We start from the raw sequence: 22807 nt of genomic DNA, 5'->3' as shown, positions 1-22807 counted from the left end.
AGTCAAGCTAAGCCATGCCCAGGCTCCGAGCTGTCTGTCATGGCTCACAACAGATTCTGTTTCTTAGTTGGCAGCAGCAATTTATTGCTCTATCTGAGCAATTGTTAAAGGATTTAAACATAAAAGTAAATGAAGCTGTAACAATGTTTGGGGATAATGCTGCTTGCATTAAAATGGCAACAGGTGACAGAGTAAAAAATAGAAGCAAGTGTGTAGATATTAAAGAGAATATCTTTAATATAAGAGAAGCCATCAAATGTAATTTGATTAGCTTGCTTCACTGTTCTTCAGAAGACAGTCTGGCAGATATAATGGCCAAGCCATTGGGTGGAGTGCAACATGGTAAGAATATTAAGTTATTTGGTTTTATGTCTATAAAGGCAGGAGTGTCAGCGTGTAAGAAATTGTGAGCTGGGATAGCCAATGGGAACTGTTTGGTGACTAAAAAACAAGATCTATTGTGAGCCATGACAGACAGCTCGGAACCTGGGTGTGGCTTAGCTTGACGTGTGTGTGTGTGTGTGTGTGTGTGTGTGTGTGTGTGTGTGTGTCTTCTGTGATTATGACTTCTGGATTTTGAGTTCTGATTCTGGCTTCTGCTGCATGTATACATGCATCATACTTTATATTGTATATAAAGAACTTTCTTCTATAAATGAATCCTGCTGAATTATTTACTAGTGTACTTGTTGGATTGTTGCAAACTCTGACAAGATGTCTATATAATATGACAATCGATTGAGCAGCTTTCAGGATTTTTTTATGGTGCCTCTTTCTCTACCCCGGCCCCCAGCATCTTTAAGTCATGAGATTCAGCAATTTGTTGACCCAGTTCCATATACCAACCAAGGAGGATTGTACTAGTTTATCTACTGTTATTAAGTTCTTGAGCATTTTTGGTAGTTTGTAAGCATTACAAATTAGGGCAATAAAAAAATCACAGTCTTCAGTTTCTGTGGTTTTGGCCACATTTTCTTGTACCATGCAGCCATAATAGTGGCAGTGGTTTTGTTTCAGTTCTCTGTTGTCTACTAGGTTTCTGCGCAATTATTTGAGAAACCTGTTTGCTGGAGCTTGGGAAGCACAAGACCTTTCACCTCTACCAGTGAGCATGCCAAAAGCCACAGAGGCACAGGTGAGACTTCTTTTTTAAGTAAATATTTTCAGATTCCAGTCAAACTCATCAAAGTCAAAGAGGGGATATTGGAAACATTATTTGTTAATATTTTGTTTTGCTTCTGCTTTCTTATCGTTCCAGCATTTAATGTCTTCGTTGAGATTGCAAACTAATAAAAGGAAATGAACTTAAGGCAGAAAATATAATTTCCATTTTTATCAGTAAAGCCTTGGATTACTATCGCTTTCATTGCCCCCATTATGCATCACTGTATCCACATAAACAATTAATAGTAGTTAGGTTGCTGCTCTAAATCATTGACTTTCGCTGTGAACAATTTTTCCTGGGCATACTTCTGTGCAGGTGCAACAGTGCGTGGAGCTGATCAGCAGGGCTAGGAAACCAGTCATACTGCTTGGCAGTCAAGTGACCCTCCCTCCAATCCCAGCAAACAAGCTTAGGTAAGATATGCTGCCTGCCCTAGACTGAGATTCCTTTTATAATATAATATTGATCTACTATTAGGCTGCCACTGACTCTGAGGCACAATATCCTTGCTCAATAGAATTAATCCATTGATGGGAAAGAGGAACTACAGGATCTGTGATGAGCATGTGTTCAGATGTGTAGACAGAAGTGAGAAGAAATAACAAAGATATCTGAACTTTTCCTCCCACTGCATATTCTTACAGAGAAGCTTTAGAAGAACTTGGGATTCCATGTTTCCTAGGAGGCATGGCTCGGGGCATGCTGGGAAAGAACAGTCCATTGCACATTCGTCAAAATCGGCGTGAAGCTCTCAAGGAGGCAGATCTGGTTATTCTAGCAGGTAGCTCAGTTGAGAGTTTTGTACTAGGTTTTTTTCTTTTGCTGAAGCGGACTTTCAGAAAAACATTGTGCCAATCTTGGGAAATTGGGAGGTTAGCAGATATTTTTGATAGTAATGATGATTATCTAACAATTGTCTTCTGTTTATATCTTCTTTTTCCTTTTCAGGCACCGTCTGTGATTTTCGCCTGTCATATGGACGCACCTTGAGTAAGCACAGCAAAATCATTGCTGTTAACAGGAATCAGGAGCAACTGTTTAAAAATGCATATTTTCACTGGATACCAAATATAGCCATAAAAGGTGAGGAGCTTGTTCAAGGCAACAATAAGAGAGATGTGAGCAACATTTCCTAGGGATTTGATATAGTGAGAAAAGACAACAATAAAAAGATGATGCTTAATGCATGCATTGTTAATACCGGTGATCAGAGAAAGAGGATCATTGGAAGAGGGTGCATACCACCTTCAATTATGTTTTACACAGGAGATGCTGCATTGTTCCTTGTGTGCTTAAACCAAAAGCTGAAAGGCTATTCATGTCCCCAGGATTGGGTAATAAGTTTGAAGGAGGCTGATCAGAGGAAGGAGAAAACAAACAGGTAATAAATAAATGGTACTTTTTGTATGTGTCCATATGTAGTGCAAGGCTTGCAGAAACTTCTTATTTGCTTTACTCTTAAATAATACTTTGCTATATCAAAAGTATGTCTATCTACTGGTATGTCTCAAATCAGTTTGTGATCTCCAGAGAGAAGGCAGAAGAACGGACAGAACAGTATCTTAACCCACTGAAGCTCTTGCATCATGTAGATTACTTGCTTCCTGAACACAGTCTACTAGTTGCAGATGGAGGTGATTTTGTAGCAAGTGCTGCCTATATTATAAAGCCAAGGGGACCACTATCTTGGCTGGATCCAGGTATGAACTAAAGCAGTAGTCTAGACTTAATTGTTTTTCATGATGTAGAATGGGGTCATACTTCATTACACAGCCTTCCACTTTGTACTCAGCTGCTTTTGAAACAGGAGACATGCTCCATCCTCGAAAATATCCAAAATATATTTTTGGTTTCCAAACATGCATCCAATTCTCACTCAGTAAAATCTCCCAACCCACAGCAGTGTTTATCACCCAGGTAGTATCAGATGAAGTTTGGGCTCTTCATCTTTGCTTCATTACCACATGGATCAAAGAAATAGACCACACAAAAGAGAGCAAAACCATTACACTAAAGCAGTGGTCGTCAATCAGTCAGTCATGGACCACTGGTGGTCTGCAAAAAAAATTTGGTGGGCTGCAGAGAAATGGCATCCCCAAAGCAATTAATCCAGGCTGCGTGGGAACACAAGGCTGCGCTGCCCACGTGGCCCACTGGAACACAAGGCTTGCATCGCTTGCATTGCAAACAGCACGATAGTGAGGGGTGGAGGGAAAGAGCGGAGGGGGGAACTTGCCCCACATGCCTCGCCTGGCCACCGGGCTGCTTCTTTCCACTTCTTTCTTCTTCTGCTTTTGGCTGCACGCAAGGAAATCAGCAAAAGTCTTCCTTTCTGTCCCCCAAACTCCGCCAGAAATTAAGTCTTTTGGACCCTGCAAGTCATCCTGTTCCAAGAGGCTGCGCTGGCATGACAAGTCTCACAAAGACTCATCTCTGGCGGAGTTTGGAGGAGAGAAAGAAAGATTTTTGCTGCTTCTGCTGCTTTCCTTGCATGAAGCCAAAAGTCTCTCTCTCTCTCTCTCTCTTCCCCCCCTTTCCCTTTCCTTCTCCCACCCTCCCTCCCTCCCCTGAGAATGAAGCTAGAGACAGTATCCTGTGATCCCAAATAAAGAATGATTGATCGGCAGGAAAACAGGGTGGGGAATTTTCCTGCAGACTTTTTGGGGGGATTTTCCCAGGGTCTCTGCTGCTTTCTGCAGAGACTCTGGGAAAATGTCAGCAAGCCACCATCAGTCAAAATTCATATTAGTGATCCACGGGATTTAAAATTATGAGTTTGGTGGTCCCTGAGGTCCAAAAGGTTGGCAACCCCTGCACTAAAGTGTCAATTAAGAATCAGTCCTCAAATTATTTTTAGTCTGAATAGTAGTAGTAAAAAATAATAAATAGTGAGTAGTATAAAATAAACGTTTTTCAACTATCTTAAACAATTCTACAATTCTAGCATTCTTCTCCATATCTTTCATCATATTTTTACCAGGTCAGGAAGCATATTTCCTTAATTAGTAATTAATTTATGGCTTAACTAAACTGTGGGTAAAACAGGCTAGGTTTCTAGTACAATAAATTAACTCCAGTATGTATCTTGTCCTGTTATAGAGGCATGAATTAGTTTGTTGATTTGTTTTAATCTATGTGTATCCTTCCTTTCTGTGTTCTGTGTAACATACCAATCATGACAGATATTAACGAAGCTGAAAAAATACAGTGTATAGTAAGCAATCATAAACAGATGAAATGCACTTCTTTTTAGAAAGTCAAGGAATTACTGTTTGAGAATCGGTACACATAACCTGTGCAGTTTCTTTAATCATTGTTTCTTTGTTTCATCTCATTGTAGGGGCTTTTGGAACTTTGGGAGTTGGGGGTGGATTTGCCCTAGGAGCCAAGCTCTGCAGGCCAGACTCAGAGGTTAGTATATTGTAGAGGGAAGCATAAGTGTGGAAACTAAGTAATGGAAAAGCAAATAAGAGGCTAGGTCCGTTTTACAACTTCTTTTTCTAGCTGCTAACTCTTCCATCTTTTTTTTAAAATTGTAAACAGGTGTGGATCTTATATGGAGATGGCTCTCTTGGATTCAGCATTATGGAATTTGATACTTTTGTGCGACACAGGGTAACTATCAGCTTGCCCAGGTTCTAGGAGCTTTAGGATGACTTGACACCACTAGCTTGGCGCAGCCAGGTGTGGAAGGCCTTTTCGCCACTGCCAAGTCCCCTCTGCCAACCTCCTGCTTCCGTCTTGTTGCAGGACATCTCAACACTGGAAATTAGTTGCAGGGACAACTCACTGTGGGTGCTAGGTGGAGAGCTGGGTGGGTGGAAAGTGAACAGGCTGTCAGGGGGACAGTGATGGGCAGGACAGCACTAATATGGAATTGAGGGGGCTTGTCAAAGGACAGTGGCAGTGGGTTGCTCCAACCCAAACACCGAATGAGCAATTTGGCTATAGTGGCAGCCAGGACTTCCCATTTTGTGGAGTGGAGAGTGGTGCGGAAGGCAATGGCATGGAGGCAACAGTGGGGGTGGAGTGTCAAAATGGGAAGCCCACTCCATCCTGCAAGGTTTTTTTAAGCCACACTGTCAAGATGGTCATGCCCACCTGGCCACCTCCCCAAGTCAAACACAACCCTGGTGCTACCCTAAATGAAATCGAGTTTGACGTCCCTGATCTAAGATTATCATGGTTTCCCACTTGAAACCATGGTTAAGTCTGACGAGTCTTTAATTGTGAAATTAAATAACTTTCATCTTGTCTTCTGAATACTATATGATTTCATGGATGCATTCTGCTAGTCTTCTGTCTGTTCTATGTGGTGGCTGTTGCAGTTTTATACTGTATGTTGCAGATCAGGGGTCGCCAACCTTTTGGACCTCAGAGACCACCAAATTCATACTTTTCAATCCCGAGGACCACTAATACATTTTTTTTAAAGATAATATGTTTAATATAAAAATGTTTTTTATATTAAATATAAATTTAATATTTAAAAAATTAATTTTGTGTGTATGTATGTATGTATGGTATTCAGCTTTGTTCGGGTATTTTCCCACATCATTAAAGTTGTGCTTTAAAAGCATTTTAAATGACGTGGGAAAATACCCAACAAAGCTGAATACCATACATATAAATACCGTGAAAAGTTAAGAATATGAATATATATATATATATATATATATATATATATATATATATATATATATATATATATATACATACATACATACACACACACACACACACACACACACACACACACACAAAATATTAAAATTCTTATTTAATTATAACAAAATTGTAAATGCTTAATCATAACTGTGGGGCAGAGCAAAGGGAAAGGAGGAGTCTCTCTCATCTTTGGCAGAGAAAGAGGGAGGATTTAGGAAGCCACATGGTGCCTGGGGTCTGGGAAAATCTGGATGGGGAGGAACCGGCTCCCCCACAAATGGAAGAAAAGCAGAGCCATCTCATATCTCCCCCAAGTCAGAGGAAACCTCTCCCTCCTTTGCCAGGTGCGGGTGCCTGGAGTTGCAGGAGGGAAGGAGAGCCGGGCTGGAAGCACCGATGAAGACGGGCCCCTAATAACCAGGCAACACTCCTCCCCTTCAGCCTCCACATAAGGCTAAGCTCAAGGTTTCTCCCACCGCTTCCCAGCAGAGAAGGGTCCCTCCCTGTGTGAAGGCCAAAGGGCGGGGGGTGTCGAGCCCAGAAAAGCTCGAGCTCTTGCCTGCACAAACAGGCTGGTTGTTAGGAGCCCATCTTCCTCGGCACTCTTTTGGTCTGCATTTGGTCTCTCCCCCTGCCCCATGCCAAAGGAAAGCCAGCTGAGCTTCTCCTTCCCCCTGCTCCCTTCCCTCCACTCAATCCTACTTCAGGACAGAGAGGAGCATGCTGGAAACGTGTGTTGGCATTTCCAACACACCTTTCTCTGGTGCTCGCCCGCAATTCTTTGCATTCCTCCAGGCCTGGCTTGCTGAGGGGTGAGACTAGCCCTGATGTCTCTGCTGCCCGCCTGCAAGAAAAGAAAGTGAGCAGAAACGTAGCTCTCACTGGGGCAAAAGACCAGAGATCGGAAGACACAGACAACAGAAAGCAACGCTTTCAAAGGCGGCAGCTTCCATCTTCTCTTGCCTGTGCCTTCCTCGATCTCAGCTCTTTTGCCCCAGTGAGAGCTATGTTTCTGCTCGCTTTTCCTGTGCTTTCCCTGGGCAGCAATGGCTGGGCTGGGGGGCCAGCAGAGCGCCAAGAGGGACGAGGAAACTGATGACGCCAACACCCCATTCTGGACCTCTGAACTGGATGGTGAGCGCACACTTGCCCACTCCGCCCCCTCCCACCACCACCAGCCGGTACTTTTCCTGGGCCATATCTACAGCCCGTGGCCATCAAGGAAGAGCCCAGACCAGGAGAGGCAAACTGGAAGGTACGGGAGTGCCGCGCAAATGCAAGTAGTGTGGCGCTCCTGCACCTTCCAGCCATCTCCATCGATGCTTCAGCCCGCCTGTGCCACCAGCCCCCTCTTGCTGCAACAGCACCATTACCTCGTCCTGGCCAGCAAGGGCTGTGCTGCTTTTTCAAGGTTTGTGCTTGGCCGAAGGGTGGGGGCCAGTGGCTGGGCGGGCCATAATCCAGGGAGCAGCCTGGATTAATTGCTTTTGTGGGGGGTGTTTTGGGGAGGACATTTCTCTGTGGCCCACCAAAATTTTCTCACGGCCCACCGGTTGGCGACCACTGTTGTAGATGACTCCTGTTTTTTCTTCTGGGCTTCTGAGTCAACAGACTGTTATAACCTCATGGCATCAGCATAGCATACAAACCAATTTAAGTCCTCCAAAACATCCTGAGTAAACCAAAAGACCCAACAGCCCCAGTAGAAAACACAGGAGTCATTATGTTTAAAATCATGTACAGAAACAACACTGGGATACATCTTGAAATGACTTTCCAGAATTGAATCCTCCTATTTGGTCTGGTAATCTTGGGAAGACCTGCTGAAAGTCTCCCCTTCTCAAGAGGTATAGGGATCTGAATAAGGCAGTAGATATTTCTCCGCTTTGTAGAGCACTCTCCCTCCAGAAATATGCAAGGCTCCCACCTTATTTACTTTCTGCCAACAAGTTAAACCTGGATAATTCCAGTACACCTTATCTTCAGTTCACTTTTTGGCAGACAGCACTTTTCTTGGGTATTGCGTTTAATTTAATTTAATTTTTTTTGTAAGCTCCCAAGAGTCTTTCAGCATTGAGGACAATTTTAATCAAATAAAGTCAAGAGTAGAGCAGAGGTCCCTAACCCCTGGTTCACCGCTGGCTACCCATCCATGGCCCGTTAGAAACTCGGCTGCGTAAGCAGCAGTTGAGCATGCAGAGGTCCATTTGCGCATGTATGGGATTAGGTTATGTGTGTGAAATCATCCCCCGCTGGTCCACAGAGCCAGAAAGGTTGGGGACTACTGGAGTAGAGAATAGCTTCCTCAATCACTTTTTCAGTTTAACATAGTTATTCCACTCTTTCAGATACCTGTTATTGCCCTTGTGGGGAATGATGCCTGCTGGACTCAAATTTCCAGGGAACAAGTGCCCTTGTTGGGTAGCAATGTAGCCTGTGCACTGGATTACTTAGGTGAGTTAATAGCCTGCATAATTTCATGTGCCTTATACTATCTAGAAATACAGGTAGTCTGAGGGCAAAAGAGCCCAGGCTCTCAGGAAGGACCAGCAAAAGAGCATTTTGTACAGCTCCTTGGCTTGAAACAAATCCTGATTCTGTCACAAATTTCTGATCTGATTTCAAATGGACTGATCCCTGCTAAGTACATCTGTTGAATCAGAACTAGAATGAATACCAAGATCTCACATTTCCAGGCTGGCTTCATGTATACCATGTATTTTGACCAACTTGATAAAAGTTTTTAAGCACCTACAAAGATAAACTTCTGCTTTCCATCTTATAATATAGAGAGTATGTGTATCCTTGTTTGGAGTATTTACAGTTTGTATTATTTATAATTTATAAATAATACTTATAAAGCTTGTTTATTCAATAAAAACTGAATCTGATGCAGGCAATCCTTGCTTAATGACCAACATTGGGACCAGCAGTTCTGTTGCTAAATGTTGCAGTCACTAAGTAGAAGCTCACATGGCCATAATGGGCTTATGATGTCACTTTCCATTGGGTTGTTAAGCAAAAACATTATATGACCATAACTTGCAATTTTACTTCTGTGGTCTGTTAGCTCTGCTTGTTGCAAGCTGGTTTGGATGCAAGTGAATAGCAATCATGTGATTGTGGGATGCTGCAACAGTTACAAATGTGTACCAGTTGCAAAGCACATAGATGATAATAACATAACCACAAGCAACTACAATGAATTGTAAATACACTGCTCAAAAAATAAAGGGAACACTTAAACAACACAATGTAACTCCAAGTCAATCACACTTCTGTGAAATCAAACTGTCCACTTAGGTAGCAACACTGATTGACAGTCAATTTCACATGCTGTTGTGCAAATGGAATAGACAACAGGTGGAAAGCACTTAGCAAGACATCCTGTGATGACCTGTAGTCTCTCAAAATAACCCAAAACAAAGTCCGGTAAGCCCTTCAACTTAACTTCACTGTTTTATTAGGCACAGTTTAAAGTCACAAAAGTAAATAATGAGCCAAAAAGAAAACTAAACAAACAGCATTGACGAGAGTTCCAAAGCAAGCCAAGATAACTATTCATAAGCTCCAGGAAAATAATTGAGGAGAATCCATGGGAAGAACGCCAGCAAAGATAAACCTCTTTTAAGGAACACTAAATTCACTCCTGCAAATTCTAACTGCGCAGTTGCAAACTTATATACATAGCTCCCAGCTGCAAGCCACAAGGAGGATCATGGTAATCTCCTGAGTAGACCTCACTTTTCCCTGATCCTCTCATCCCTGCGTGACCTAGCATGGATAGGGGATGGGCCTGGATCCTCCTCTGACTGCTCAGCCAGCCTCTGCCCTTCCCCAGCCTCCTCCACCACCTCTGGAGCCACACTCCCACTCCCTGTTGGCTGTTCCTCCTCTTCCTCAGAGTCAGTCTCCACCAGGGACATGACACATCCCCAATAAAGGAGTGGTTCTGCAGGTGGTGACCACAGACCACTTCTCGGTTCCTATGCTTTCTGGCTGATGATTTGGTCACTTTTGAATGCTGGCAGTGCTTTCACTCTAGTGGTTGCATGAGACGGAGTCTAAAACCCACACAAGTGGCTCAGGTAGTGCAGCTCATCCAGGATGGCACATCAATGCGAGCTGTGGCAAGAAGGTTTGCTGTGTCTGTCAGCATAGTGTCCAGAGCATGCAGGTGTTACCAGGAGACAGGCCAGTATATCAGGAGATGAGGAGGCCGTAGGAGGGCAACAACCCAGCATCAGAACTGCTACCTCTGTCTTTGTGCAAGGAGGGACAGGAGGAGCACTGCCAGAGCCCTGCAAAATGACCTCCAGCGGGCCACAAATGTGCATGTGGCTGCTCAAACAGTCAGAAACAGACTCCATGAGGGTGGTATGAGGGCCCAACGTCTACAGGTGGGGGTTGTGCTTACAGCCCAACACCATGCAGGACTTTTGGCATTTGCCAAAGAACACCAAGATTGGCAAATTTGCCACTGGCATCCTGTGCTCTTTATAGATGAAAGCAGGTTCACACTGAGTACATGTGACAGACGTGACAGGGTCTGGTGATGCCGTGGAGAATGTTCTGCTGCCTGCAACATCCTCCAGCATGACCGGTTTGGCAGTGGGTCAGTAATGGTGTGGGGTGGTATTTCTTTAGGGGGTCGCACAGCCCTCTATGCACTCACCAGAGGTAGCCTGACTGCCATTAGGTACCGAGATGAGATCCTTGGACCCGTTGTGAGACCATATGTTGGTGCGGTTGGCCCTGGGTTCCTCCTAATGCAATACAATGCTAGACCTCATGTAGCTGGAGTGTGTCAGCAGTTCCTGCAAGATGAAGGCATTGATGCTATGGACTGGCCCGCCCGTTCCCCAGACCTGAATCCAATTGAGCACATCTGGGACATCATGTCTCACTCCATCCACCAACGCTACATTGCACCACAGACTGTCCAGGAGTTGGGGGATGCTTTAGTCCAGATGTGGGAGGAGATCCCTCAGGAGACCATCCACCACCTCATCAGGAGCATGCCCAGGTGTTGTAGGGAGGTCATACAGGCACGTAGAGGCCACACACACTACTTAGCCTCATTTTTACTTGTTTTAAGGACATTACATCACAGTTGGATCAGCCTGTAGTGTTTTTTTTTTCACTTTAATTTTGAGTGTAACTCCAAATCCAGACCTCCATGGATTGCTAAATTTGATTTCCATTGATAATTTTTGTGTGATTTTGTTGTCAGCACATTCAACTATGTGATGAACAAAGTATTTATTAAGAATATTTCATTCATTCAGATCTAGGATGTCTTATTTTGGTGTTCCCTTTATTTTTTTGAGCAGTGTATGAGGATTGGTCTCAAAGCTATGTTTTATATAATGGAAACTTTGAATGGATACGAAATGAGGCAGCCAATAAAGAATGGCAGATACACGGATCTGACATATTGCTCTCGTCAAAAAATTAAGAAATTCACCTGGAAGACATAAACATGTGTTCCATTTACAATTTAGGATGGTTTGTGAGAGTATTTCAGGTGGAACTTCCGTAGTAATGTGGGTGCTTTTATATGTCGTTGGCTACCCACTCATTTTGTGAGGAGGGAAGGTGTTTCCAAGCTATTAAATATTGTGTGGATCAATGGTAAGTGCGCGAATCAAGGATATCTTTAATTTCCAAATGTTGTTCCCTATGTACCATATAGGGAGTTGGAGGTGTGGGAAGGGGAGGTCGAAGTTTTGAAGTGATCTCTGGTTTGAGTAGGCTGCAGTGAAATACTGGATGAACCTGTCTTAGTGTTTTGGGAAGTAGAAGCTCTACACTAACAGAATTGATAATTCTGGAGATGGAAAATGGGACAATGAATTTAGGTCCCAGTTTCTTAGAGGGTTGCAATGATTTTAGGGACTTTGTAGACAAATATACGCAGTCCCCGACTTTGAATAGTTTAGGATCACAGCATTTTTTGTCCGCTAGAGCTTTGAAGGCTGTTCTAGCTAGTCTGACCACTAGCCAAATGGTTTACAAATTATTTATCCACTCCTTAAGGGAGGGAATTTCAGGTTCCATGGTAGGTAGTTCTGGCATGGGGTTGAATTCTTGTCCTGTGGCTACTTGGAATGGGGTGAACCCCATGCTACTATGGACTGAGTTATTGTATGCTACCTCTGCAAAAGAAAGATCATTTCAATTGGTAATTAATAAAGCATCTTAAATATTGTTCTAATACACCATTAGCTCTCTCTGTCAAGCCATTAGTTTCCGGATGATTGGACAAGGACAACCCCCGGGTGGAGCCTAATAGGTTTAAAAATGCCTGCAAAAATGTAGATGTGAATTGTACAACTCCTATCTGAGATAATCTGTTGGGGAGCTCCATGGAGGCAATAAATGTGTATTAGAAACATCTTTGCCAATGTCTGTTGGGATCTTTTGGCAGGGTACAAAATGAACCTGTTTTGAAAAAAGGTCAGTTGCAACCCAAATAACAGTATTTCCTGCACTTTCAGGGAGCTCCACTATAAAGTCCATAGAGATCTCTCTCTCCAGGGTGCTGAAGGTTCTGCCACTGGTTGTAAAAGCCCAAGGGATTTTCCTTGTCTTCTTTTTGCAGCAGCGCATCTAGCAACATAGCTTTCAATATCTTTTTTGAGAGATGGCCACCAGAATTGTCTTTTGATGAGGTGCAGGGTTTTTACAAATCCAAAGTGTCCAGCCATTTTTGAGTCATGGCATTGTTTCATGGCAGGGACATAAAGTTTGTTTTTTACCCGGGCTAGATCATCTTTGAGTAAGTAAATGTTTTTGTTAGCCAGTTGTCCTAAAGTAGTGCCTCCTTAAATTTGGAAGTTTTTTTTTTTAAAAAAAACAAATTTTATTGATTTTTAAAGACATACAAAACATAAAACAAAAGAACATAAAACCTCTTTTCTGAAAGTTATTTGTAAATTTTAACAAAACAAATAAAACAAATAAAACATTTTATACACCATTGACACATCTCCTTATAAACACATACATATCCTTTCAAGTTTCTTCTAACTTGCTTTATTCTCTTCTATCTTTTATTCTCAATTGTCCTCTTCTAACGTTCCTCCAAGGTTTTATTAACTCAATCAAACATAAACACACAAAGACACAAAACATAGAAATATAAAAAACATCTTTTCTGAAAGTTGCTTAGTCCCAGGTTACAACTCTTCGCACAGACACAAATTCAAATTCATATTCATTTTGTATACCATTCCATATCTTATTACCATTTTCAATTTTCTATATAGCTTCTCATCTCTTTTAAATTTTCTTAGTTTTATTTTATTTATCTCATTTCAATTCAAATCATAATATTTATTATTCTTTGTCTGTTCTGTTTCCAGCTATCCATTTATCTTTCTTCTTTAAACAAAACTTCTCCTGTACACTAATTGGAGTATGACGCCTTTATCTCTTTCCCCTACATTTATAATACTTAATATAAAATACATAGCTTACATTGGGATTCTGTTTGGTACATTCTAAAATTATACAATATTACTCAATGCCAATACAAATCTATTCATTAATATTAATATTCATTTATATCTTAAACACTTAACACATTACTTTTCAGTTAAATATCATACTTTTATGGGAACATCTATTTTCCATGATTATTTTCCCCCCACATCACATATTTTAAATCATTATTTCATTGGAATGTTCCCCCTTCTCCTACTTCAAATCTCTCATTTATTTCATTGCTTTCTTTTCCTTGACAAAAATTTCACTAAATTACACTAAATATTTTATCACATTTTAAATTACATATTATTTCCAATTTTCTAAAATTATTTCTAAGTACAAATATAAAAATGCAATCTAATGTACCTTTCCAGAATCCCTTTTTCAATAAAGTTTACCCATTGTCTCTAAAAGACTTTTGTTTCTTTGCATCTAGCTCCCCACCATTAAGGCTTCTCATCCCTTCCTTCCTCCCTTGCTTATTCTTCTCCTTACCCTCTTTACCCCCTTGTCTCTCCACCTCCCTTTTATTCTTCTGCTTTCCTCCTTTCTGTTGTTTTCTAACATAGTATCCACTTTTCACCTTATTCTTCTCTTTTTTGGTTGTTTTTCCAAGTCTTAAAATCCCCTGTTCCTTTTCTTCTTTCTCCTTTCTTTCCCCAAATAAAGTCACTTGTTCATCAAAAATGGCTTCTTCTTTATCCCAGTCATCCTGTTGCGCAGTAAGTTTTTCATAAGTACAAACCGCCATTTCTAAAAATTGAAAAAGAGTGCCAAGAGAATCCTTCCCTTCTTGTTCTTCTTTTTTATATTTTTTATATTCAAGTTTCAATCCATCCACAAGTGATGCCATTATGGAGAGAAAAAGTTTTTCCAAAAAATCACCCAAGTACTTTTAATCAAAGATAGTTCTCAGAAGTTCCAAAATCACCAAGCAGTCCAAATAAGCTGTTTCTTTTTAGTACTTTCTCCTTCTTCACTTTCACTTTCTGGGGTTAGTATTTAATCACAAAGTTCCATTTAAAATATATCTTTTAGAAGTCTTGTTAATGTTTAATAACTCTTTAAAATTCTAGGCAATCTTCTCCTTATTTTCAAATACTGCTCCAATTTTTTTTCCTCTCCCTTCCCACTCACAGCAAAAAGGATTTTTTTTAAATGTTCAGAAATCCTTATCCCTTCAGCATTTAATTACCTCCAATGCAGATTTTCCGATTTCTCTTCTCTTATAGTTCCATCCGCTGTCACGTTAGGAAGGAGAGTAAAAAGAAAAATAAACTTTCCCTTTTGGAATTCCATTCGCTGCTTGTAACTCTCTCTGGAAACAATTTATCTTTGTCAATTTTCAAATTCCAGGGTACTTTCTCTTACTTTATCCTGGTCAGAAACCACTTTCACGACTCTTCCGACTTTCTTCCTCCTGCACAATCTTATCCAGCTGCAGGGTTTTTTGTGGCGACCATTACTGACCGCCGCTCCTCCACCTTGGGAAAAGGGGGTTTTGCCGGCTGGGGAGGGGGTCTGCGACACCCCCAAACCCCTATCCGGATCCCCCCTGTCTTCAGCTGCCCCTACGAATCCCTGCCGCTGCCGAAGCCTTGCAAACCGGAAGTCTCATTAAATTTGGAAGTTGTTGCATTGTCAATCAGTGGTTCTTTCTTCCCTTGCGCTCGGGTAATTACTTTGGCTGCAAGTTGGGTTGGTTGGATCATGGGTTTACAACTTCAATCTTTTTGCTGTTGTATTGGGGTTTCCTAGACAGGGCATCTGCCAAGAAATTTTTTCCCCTGGGAATATTTGAGAGTGAAATTAATGTTTAAAATATTGAGCCCACCTTGCTTGTTTTTCTGAGAGTTTACGTGGAGTTTTCAGGGCTTCTAGATTTTTATGATCGGTCCAGACTTCAAAGGGGATTTGGCTCCCTTCTAGGAAATGTCTCCATGTGAGGAGTGTCCATCACACAGCATATGCCTGTTTCTCCCATATGGCCCATCTTTGCTCGATTTCTGTCAGTTTCATGGAAGTATAAGCACATGGTTGTAACTGTCCACATCCATTTTCTTGGAGTAGAACTGCTCCAACTGCTACATTGCTAGTGTCTGCTTGGTTGACAAATGGTTGTTCAGGGTCTGGGTGTTTCAGGATTGGTTCTGCTGAGAATAGGTGTTTACGTTTTTCGAATGCCGCTTTGCATTCCATCGTCCAGGTAAGGGGCTGCCTTGGCTTCGGCTTCTCCCCCCACTTTCGTTTTTAACAAGTTTGTGATGGGGAGGGCGATATTCACAAAAGCTGGAATGAACTGATGGTAAAAGTTTGCAAAACCCAGGAAGCTTTGTAGTTGTTTGCAAGTATGGGGCGGCTCCCAATCGATGACAGCTTTTACTTTTTGTGGATCCATCTCTATTCCCTCATGGGATATTCTATATCCCAGGTAGTTAATTTTTTCTTGGTGGAACTCACATATAAAAAGTTTTGCATATAGTTTGGCATTTTGGAGTTTTGTGAGAACTGCTCAGAGTAACTTTATTGTGCTCTTTTGTTTCAGTGTAGATTAAAATGTCATTGAGATAAGCAGAACCCCTTTGTACAAAAAATCATGGAGAACCTTATTAATTAGTTACATAAATACATCAGGTGCTCCTTGTAGTCCAAAAAGGAGCACTTTAAATTGGTAGCATCCCAGTGGGGTGTTAAGCGCAGTCTTCCACTCATCCCCCTCTCTTATTCTGACGTGGTAGTATGTCTCTCTTAAATCTAACTTTGAAAAAAAAATTTCCTTTAGAGAGGTGAGCTAGCATGTCCTTCATGAGGGGGAGTGGGTACATATTCTCCACGGATATGGTGTTCATGGTACGAAAATACACACAGAGGCGTAAGGATCCATCTTTTTGCGGAATAAAACTGCGGCTATTTTTGGTTGGGTAGGTTCGATGAAACCCCTTTTTAGATTTTTATCGCTAAATGCTCTGAGTTCATTTAATTCTCTGGGGGACATGCAATACATTTTTGGGTTTGGAAGTTTAGCCCCTGGTAGGATTTCAATGGTGCAGTCTGTGGCGCGATGAGGTGGGAGTTCATCAGAAGCCTTCTTGCTAAATACTTGGGCTAAATCCTGGTACTCTTTAGGGATGTTAATGGGTTCAGCCGGCTGGCCAGTCATGGCTGGTTCTCTGTTCTCTTTTCTTTCTTTCCCCCCCTCTGGGATGTTTGCAAATGCTACATGTTTCTGGAACTGTACGGTTCCTCTCTTCCAGTTTATTTTTGGATTCCATTTCTGTAGCCATGTGAGTCCTAGGACTAGTGGCCCTTCCATTCCTGGGGCTACAATGAACATGAGCATCTCACTATGGTTCCCCAGTTCTATTTTCAACAGTTCTGTGGCAAAACTGGCTGGCTCCCCCACCCCCACTATAATTCCATCTAATTGACAGAAAGCAATGAGGTTTTCTATTTTCCTTAGGTGGATTACCAAGTTCCCTACTAGGGAAGGGTTGATTAGGCACCAGGTGCATCCCAAATCCAATAGCGCTGCAACTTCCTTCCCCTTCCCTTGGCTGGGGATAAACAGTCTTGTGGGTAGAGTGAGTGGTTCGATTGGGTCGCTTACCAGCGGGTCATCTTCCAGATTGCTTTCAGATTGGCTCAGGTCTCCTCAGGGCTTTGGGGGTTCTTCCTCTGGGTTTGCAGGGGACAGAAACCTCATGGCTTCTCAGCTTCTCAGAGCAGTTTCTTTTCCTCAGAGGTTGGATTTTCCAGCATTCTGTGGCGTGTGCCCCTCCTTTCCACACTTAAAACAGCCAGATGGTCTTGTAGTCATGGTGGTTTGAGGTTTGAAAAACTCCTGCTTCCCCTGGGATGGGGATCTTTTCCAAACCCTGCCACTGCGATACTGGTTACATATCTATCTCCACCTCCTCTGCCATCAGGTACCATTCATGCAGAATGTTTGGAGCTCCACGGGGCCAGGCAGGTATTGTACAGGTTTTCATTGAGTCCATCTTTGAACCAACAGATTAGGATATCTTCTGGCCAGTCAACTCAGCCGGCCAGGTTGTGAAATTCCTCAGGGCAACGACCTTGCTTTTTGACCCTAATGCGGTTGCGGGCTTTTCGATTGGCGAGGGGGTCTTCGAAGTGGTGGCATAGGGTTGTCATGAATTGATCAAGGTTCCTCAGCTCTGGGGAGTTAACATTGTGGAGGATTACCATCCATCTGGCAGCTGCTCCTTCTAGGGCCAGGTTGACGACTCACAATCGGGCCCCCTGGCTTTGGAAGTTCCGCCCATATTCTTGCATATAGGTGAGGACTTGCACCAGAAAGAATCCCAATTTCTGGGGGTCCCCATCAAATTTCACCCCCAAGGGCGGGATCTTTCTTTGTAGTTTTATGTCTCTGGGTTGGCCAGGGTTAATCCCCTGCTCTGGAATGGCAAGGGGTTGCATACCTGGCACTGCTGCTGGTCCTCCGGCTTGTTCCATTGTTCAATCATTCTCAGCTGGATCAGGGGTGATGGCTCAGGTTCTCTCAGTTTCTGGTTCACTCGCTCTCCTTCGTTGGCGACCTGGTTCATCCCGCACATTGAGGCCTCCAGGGCTTTCCCCACGAGACGCTTTCTGTACCGTTTCAGTCAGTCATCTGCCAGTGGGTCCTCAACCCATTCTTCCTGATCAGAAAGGGCCTCCAGCTCCATTTTCCATCTGGGTTTATGGCTACCATGGGTGAGGATTATTCACTTGGTTCTTCCATTCCAGCTGTCTCTCTTTTCTATGCCTATAGACCATCGGGACTTTGGGGAATTTTTGCAGGCAACTTTGATGTCTTTGATGGGATATACAAAGCCAGTGTCTGGCTGGGTAGTTGTCGAAGTTTCTTCCCAGCATTCGGCTTCCCTTTGCTCCTTTGCTATGTTCAGACATTTTTGCAGGGTCCCCTCAGTAGAGTGAAGTTCTTTTTTGGAAGGAGATTTTTTTTTCCTCTCCAGGTTGACCAATATTGCAAATCCTTCTTTATGTAAGGCCCAGACTCTCTCCCCTTCAAATGATAAGAACGAACTTCTGAAAGCTGGGTATTTCAAAAGGAATTATTGGAAGGAAGTTATCCAGGTACTAGTCAAAGCAGGGTCTAATATGCCTCCAGGCATACAGCATAGATAAAGGGAGTTAGAACCCCTCCCCTTAGTCTGATGTGGATTTCGTCAATACAAAGAAACATGTTGATTCCCACACCCTTTTCTGGGATCGTAGTTGAGAAGTTTCCCAGGAAGTTTCTTTCGGAGCTGGAATTTTTATGGCTCCTTCTCCTCTTGCTATCTCTCCAAGAGGTGACAAGTTTCCAGGCATCTGGGCTCCAGTCCCTAGTTGTATATTATGTGCAAGTTATACAGATTAAATACAAGACTTAAGTTATTCAGGTTACATCAAAAAGGATTACTTGTACCAACTCCCCCCCCACCTTCTTCTTCCATTAAAGAATGGCAGATACACGGATCTGACACAATAAGTGATGACTACAACTTACTCACCCCCTTGTATATCATGTATTGTGTCTTTTTTTTAAAAAAAAAAAGCACAAGTCCTTTCTCCATCCCTTTCTTTATGCAATGCTTAAAACCTCTAATAAAAGTTAGATGTTATTATGTTATTGTGGCTAGATACTTAAAGCTGACCTGCAGTAGCAAAACTTGTTAAGGAAGGAGCTGTTGTCAACTTGGTTCCCAATCTAAATTCTTAGACATTTCCCTGTGGGATTTGCACAACACATGCTTTCTCCCATATTGATGAGTGATGATTTTTTCTTTGCAGATTACCATGTGGTGGTGGAAGGTTTAGGAGGAAAAGGTTTGTTGCTCACACGCCAGAATGAGGACCAAATGGATGACATCATCCGGACAGCACAATCCAAATGCAGGAATGGACAGCCCGTCCTTCTCAATGCATTGATTGGGAAAACAACCTTTCGTGAAGGCTCCATTGCTATGTAGACTGTGGCTGTGGCCACAGTATCTGAGAATTACATAAGGAGTAGAACCTCTGCTTCGCATGAAGGCTCTGGCTCTGTTGAATTGACATTAAGCTAGGGGTTGGGTCATCCTGAGAGCCAAAATCGCTAGCTATTGTTAATACTTAGTAAGCTTTGAAGCCTTCTGCCAATGTTTATTATTTGTGTTGTCTCACTTTGCTTCTATTTTTGTTGGTGAAAGTAGCTTTAATTTGGTGGCTCTTTCCTTTTTGTTAAGATGATATGTTTAGCTTGGTAACCCTCATTGACTAATCCTGACTTGCCAATCAGAAAAAATGACTATGTCTAATGGAAAAAGCATGGATGGATAAGGAGGAAATTTAATTATTTTACAGTGTGGCAAAAATCTATTTCTCAGGAGAATATGAAAAACTAGAAAGTATATTAACAATAGAATGATAGTGCAAATATAATCCAGTGAATACTCAAAATACCTTGTGATAAAAATAATACATGGCCATATATTCAAATTAAATTAGAACTAAAGTTGTAGTTTGAAAATATGTTAAATTAGTTTTTGAAGTTTAGCTGAAAAAATATAAATATAATTGTCAAAGCAACTTAAATGAACAAAATCAATTGATTAGTTTTATTTTCTCTTTTGGATTATTAAATCTTCATGAGTATATATAATGATCTTTGAATTTTTTAAAAAAATGCGTAATAATTATAGTTTGACCAAATTTGAGAGTGATTTTGTTAGACATTTCTAGTTATATGTGTTTTGCATATTTTGAAGTTTTATAGCTCTTAATTTCCACAGTATTTTGACAACTTGCTCAATTGATACAATTTAATATATAATGTGATACATATTTGTAGTTTACCCAGATTCTACTAATGATTTATATATTTTTATAGTGTGCTTTAAGGAATGTATTTAATACAAATTGGACATCAAATAAAAATCAATAATCTTCACTTATTTTTCTATAGAACTATACTATTTCGGTACAGATAGGCATAGCTTGCTCTGAAATAAATCTACACAGAACCACATCTTCCAAATTTAGTAGAATTTAATCCCAAGTGGTTCTTGATTGAATTGCGGTAAACGTTTGTCAACCTTTTGGATATAATTAAGATATAGAATTAACATTTTTGTATTATAATGATTTCCTTGATGTTGGTGATTGGAGCTCCATGGACAATCACATACCACAAACCTGCTCTGCATGCATCTTCAGGGCATACTGTAAGGACAGTGCAATTTACACTTACATTATTTCCTTACCAGCTGAGAAGAAACATGCTTAGCAAAGCAGCTTTCTGGATGAACTTCATGTCTTTTGCCCCACTTTTTTTGGAGGGGAGTCTGCCTTGGTTTCAAGTATAATTCTTTGAAGTTATATCGGTGAATGGGCTCAGGATATCAATTCTCATCACTCAGTATTTTTGATCAGAATTGCTGACTGTGGGAATCTTCACATCACCTCTAGCAATCATGATGAAAATTGGTCTCCCATTGTCCAGGTAATAGGAAGAGATTGGTGGACCACATGAGATAGCTAAGGACTGTTCACATGTCTTAGGGTTGAATATTTCAGCAAATACAGAGTTGAATTCATAAGGTGAAGGATTTTTGTATTTTCCTTCCCTTGACTGGGATAACTGCTGGTTTAGCTAGGCTTATGGATATCTCACTAAATCATCCCACATATTGCCTAAGTCTATGCCTTGTGCTAAGCCAAAATGTGTTTTACTTGTGTTATAAAAATAATTTAGTAAAGGAAATACACAGACAAAACCACAGGCAATAAAGTCTTACTTTGAGATCAGAGGTTTATTTCATGAGCAATTTGGAACATAAAAGCCATCATAACTTAACAACATTTCTAGTAAGATAATACTTACAAACAACCCATTGCAATGAGGTCCAGAGATAATAGCTAAGTCCAGAAAGGATAGCTACTATCAGTGGCCCTGATTTGAGATTTACCCTCTTCTTTTATACTCTTCTTCCTCTGAAGCCCATCCAGTGGTATGTAATCTTGCTGGGTGTATTTCCCTATTCCCACATACTGTCCATCATTTAATAGCCACTCATGCCAACTCTTTCGCAACTGCTCACTATCTGCTACTTTCAGTTCCCCTTTTTCTCAATGTCCCAGACATTCATGATCCAAAATAGTTCTTATTTTTGATTGTCCAGTAAATATCTGCTTTTTGCAGAAAAGCATATTGCTGTTCCTGCAAATCAGCCTAGCAGATTGCAAATATTTCACCATGCTTGCAAAATCAGCTCAGCCAGCATTATTATATATTGTTAATTTGAGGCCTTCAATTAAGCAGAGGCCTACATCAACTTTAGGGCCTAGTTGTCTTCCTCTCACAGTCGCTCATTTTTGTCCTTGAGGACAACACTAAAGCGATAAAGACTAAACATGCTGCAGCTTACAATCATTATGTGAGTTAAATATGCATCCTTCATATAAGATGAAGGAGAAATCTGCTTTAATTCTGTAGTGTTACAGCAGCAGGTTAGTTTAAGAGTAGCAATACAGCAGGGGAGCTGTTTCTAATTTTTCTGGAGACTAGCGCCCTTTCCCACTGTGGTATAGCCACAATCACTAGGGGTCATGGATGCAATAGATGAAGTCCGATACCCCTTAGCAGAAAAGGACAGCCCAGAGATCTGAGAGCCAGTGAACCATGCCGAGGGCACTCTACTGACCTCTGGCAAAGAAGAACTATGTGGTCTTCCCTTGTGGTATGAGTAGTAATTGTCATGCATTGCAGGGGGGATAAACTTTTCCGGCATAAGTTGAAGAAGGCTACTAGCCGCTTTCTGGGTGTACATGGTACTGCTTTTGCCATTGATGTTGCAAACAGATGTTATCACTTCCCTAGAATAATTACAAATTCAACATTCAGTTAATTTATGTGTGGCATGTTCAGCTTGATAGGATTCAACCAGGTTCAAATAAGTATATATATTTTAGTGAGATCATCAGTTGGGGGCTTTTGTACAACTGCCCTTGGCTTGTGCAGTGGGGATGCTTGGTTATGACAATCGGGGTGCGCTAGGTTGCTCAGGCAAAGCAGGTGCCTCATTGGCCTTGGTTTGTCGTCCTATAGGTTGTAATGCCCCATAAAAATGTAAAGAGCTACTAGGCAAAGGCAACACAACTATTGTCCATACTGCGGGCATCAGGCTTTTTCTTATGCAGGCAGTTGCTTGCAAATGGCATTGTGCTTCCATAGCTCTGGCACAGGTTATTCAATGATGGTGGATAGAGATGACATTCAGCTGCTCCATTGTGGTCTCGGGCAAAGGTTATAAAGTGATCGGGGGGGCAGAGGTTACTAGCACTTGCCTCCCTGTTGGACAAAGTTTCAATCTTTGCCTTGTAGCTTTCTGAAGTTGGTCAAGCTTTCTCGTTGGGGACAGGTACCTTCTTACAGTGCGATGTGTACACCCACTAAGGCAGGCCTTGACACTTTACAACCATGTTGGTAGTCAG

General features: G+C 41.7%; 1 protein-coding gene across 2 annotated transcripts in view; it reads left to right on the top strand.

Moving 5' to 3' along the window:
• The window catches only part of HACL2 (2-hydroxyacyl-CoA lyase 2), an 80235-nt gene extending 59971 nt beyond the window's left edge, over positions 1-20264 (top strand). For both annotated transcript variants that reach the window (XM_026716725.2, XM_087926016.1), the window contains exons 7-16: positions 1036-1135; positions 1481-1578; positions 1810-1946; positions 2114-2248; positions 2432-2546; positions 2696-2865; positions 4506-4576; positions 4709-4780; positions 8182-8287; positions 19127-20264. In XM_026716725.2, the coding sequence (XP_026572510.1) occupies positions 1036-1135; positions 1481-1578; positions 1810-1946; positions 2114-2248; positions 2432-2546; positions 2696-2865; positions 4506-4576; positions 4709-4780; positions 8182-8287; positions 19127-19305 (1183 nt within the window). In that variant the 3' untranslated portion in view covers positions 19306-20264. The remainder of the gene's footprint in view (positions 1-1035; positions 1136-1480; positions 1579-1809; positions 1947-2113; positions 2249-2431; positions 2547-2695; positions 2866-4505; positions 4577-4708; positions 4781-8181; positions 8288-19126) is intronic.
• Positions 20265-22807: the final 2543 nt, after the last annotated feature.

This window comes from Pseudonaja textilis, chromosome 2, assembly GCF_049901715.1.
Source record: "Pseudonaja textilis isolate UNSWEBS1 chromosome 2, rPseTex1.2, whole genome shotgun sequence".
Lineage (NCBI taxonomy): Eukaryota > Metazoa > Chordata > Lepidosauria > Squamata > Elapidae > Pseudonaja > Pseudonaja textilis.
This window is presented reverse-complemented; position numbering and strand designations above follow the sequence as displayed.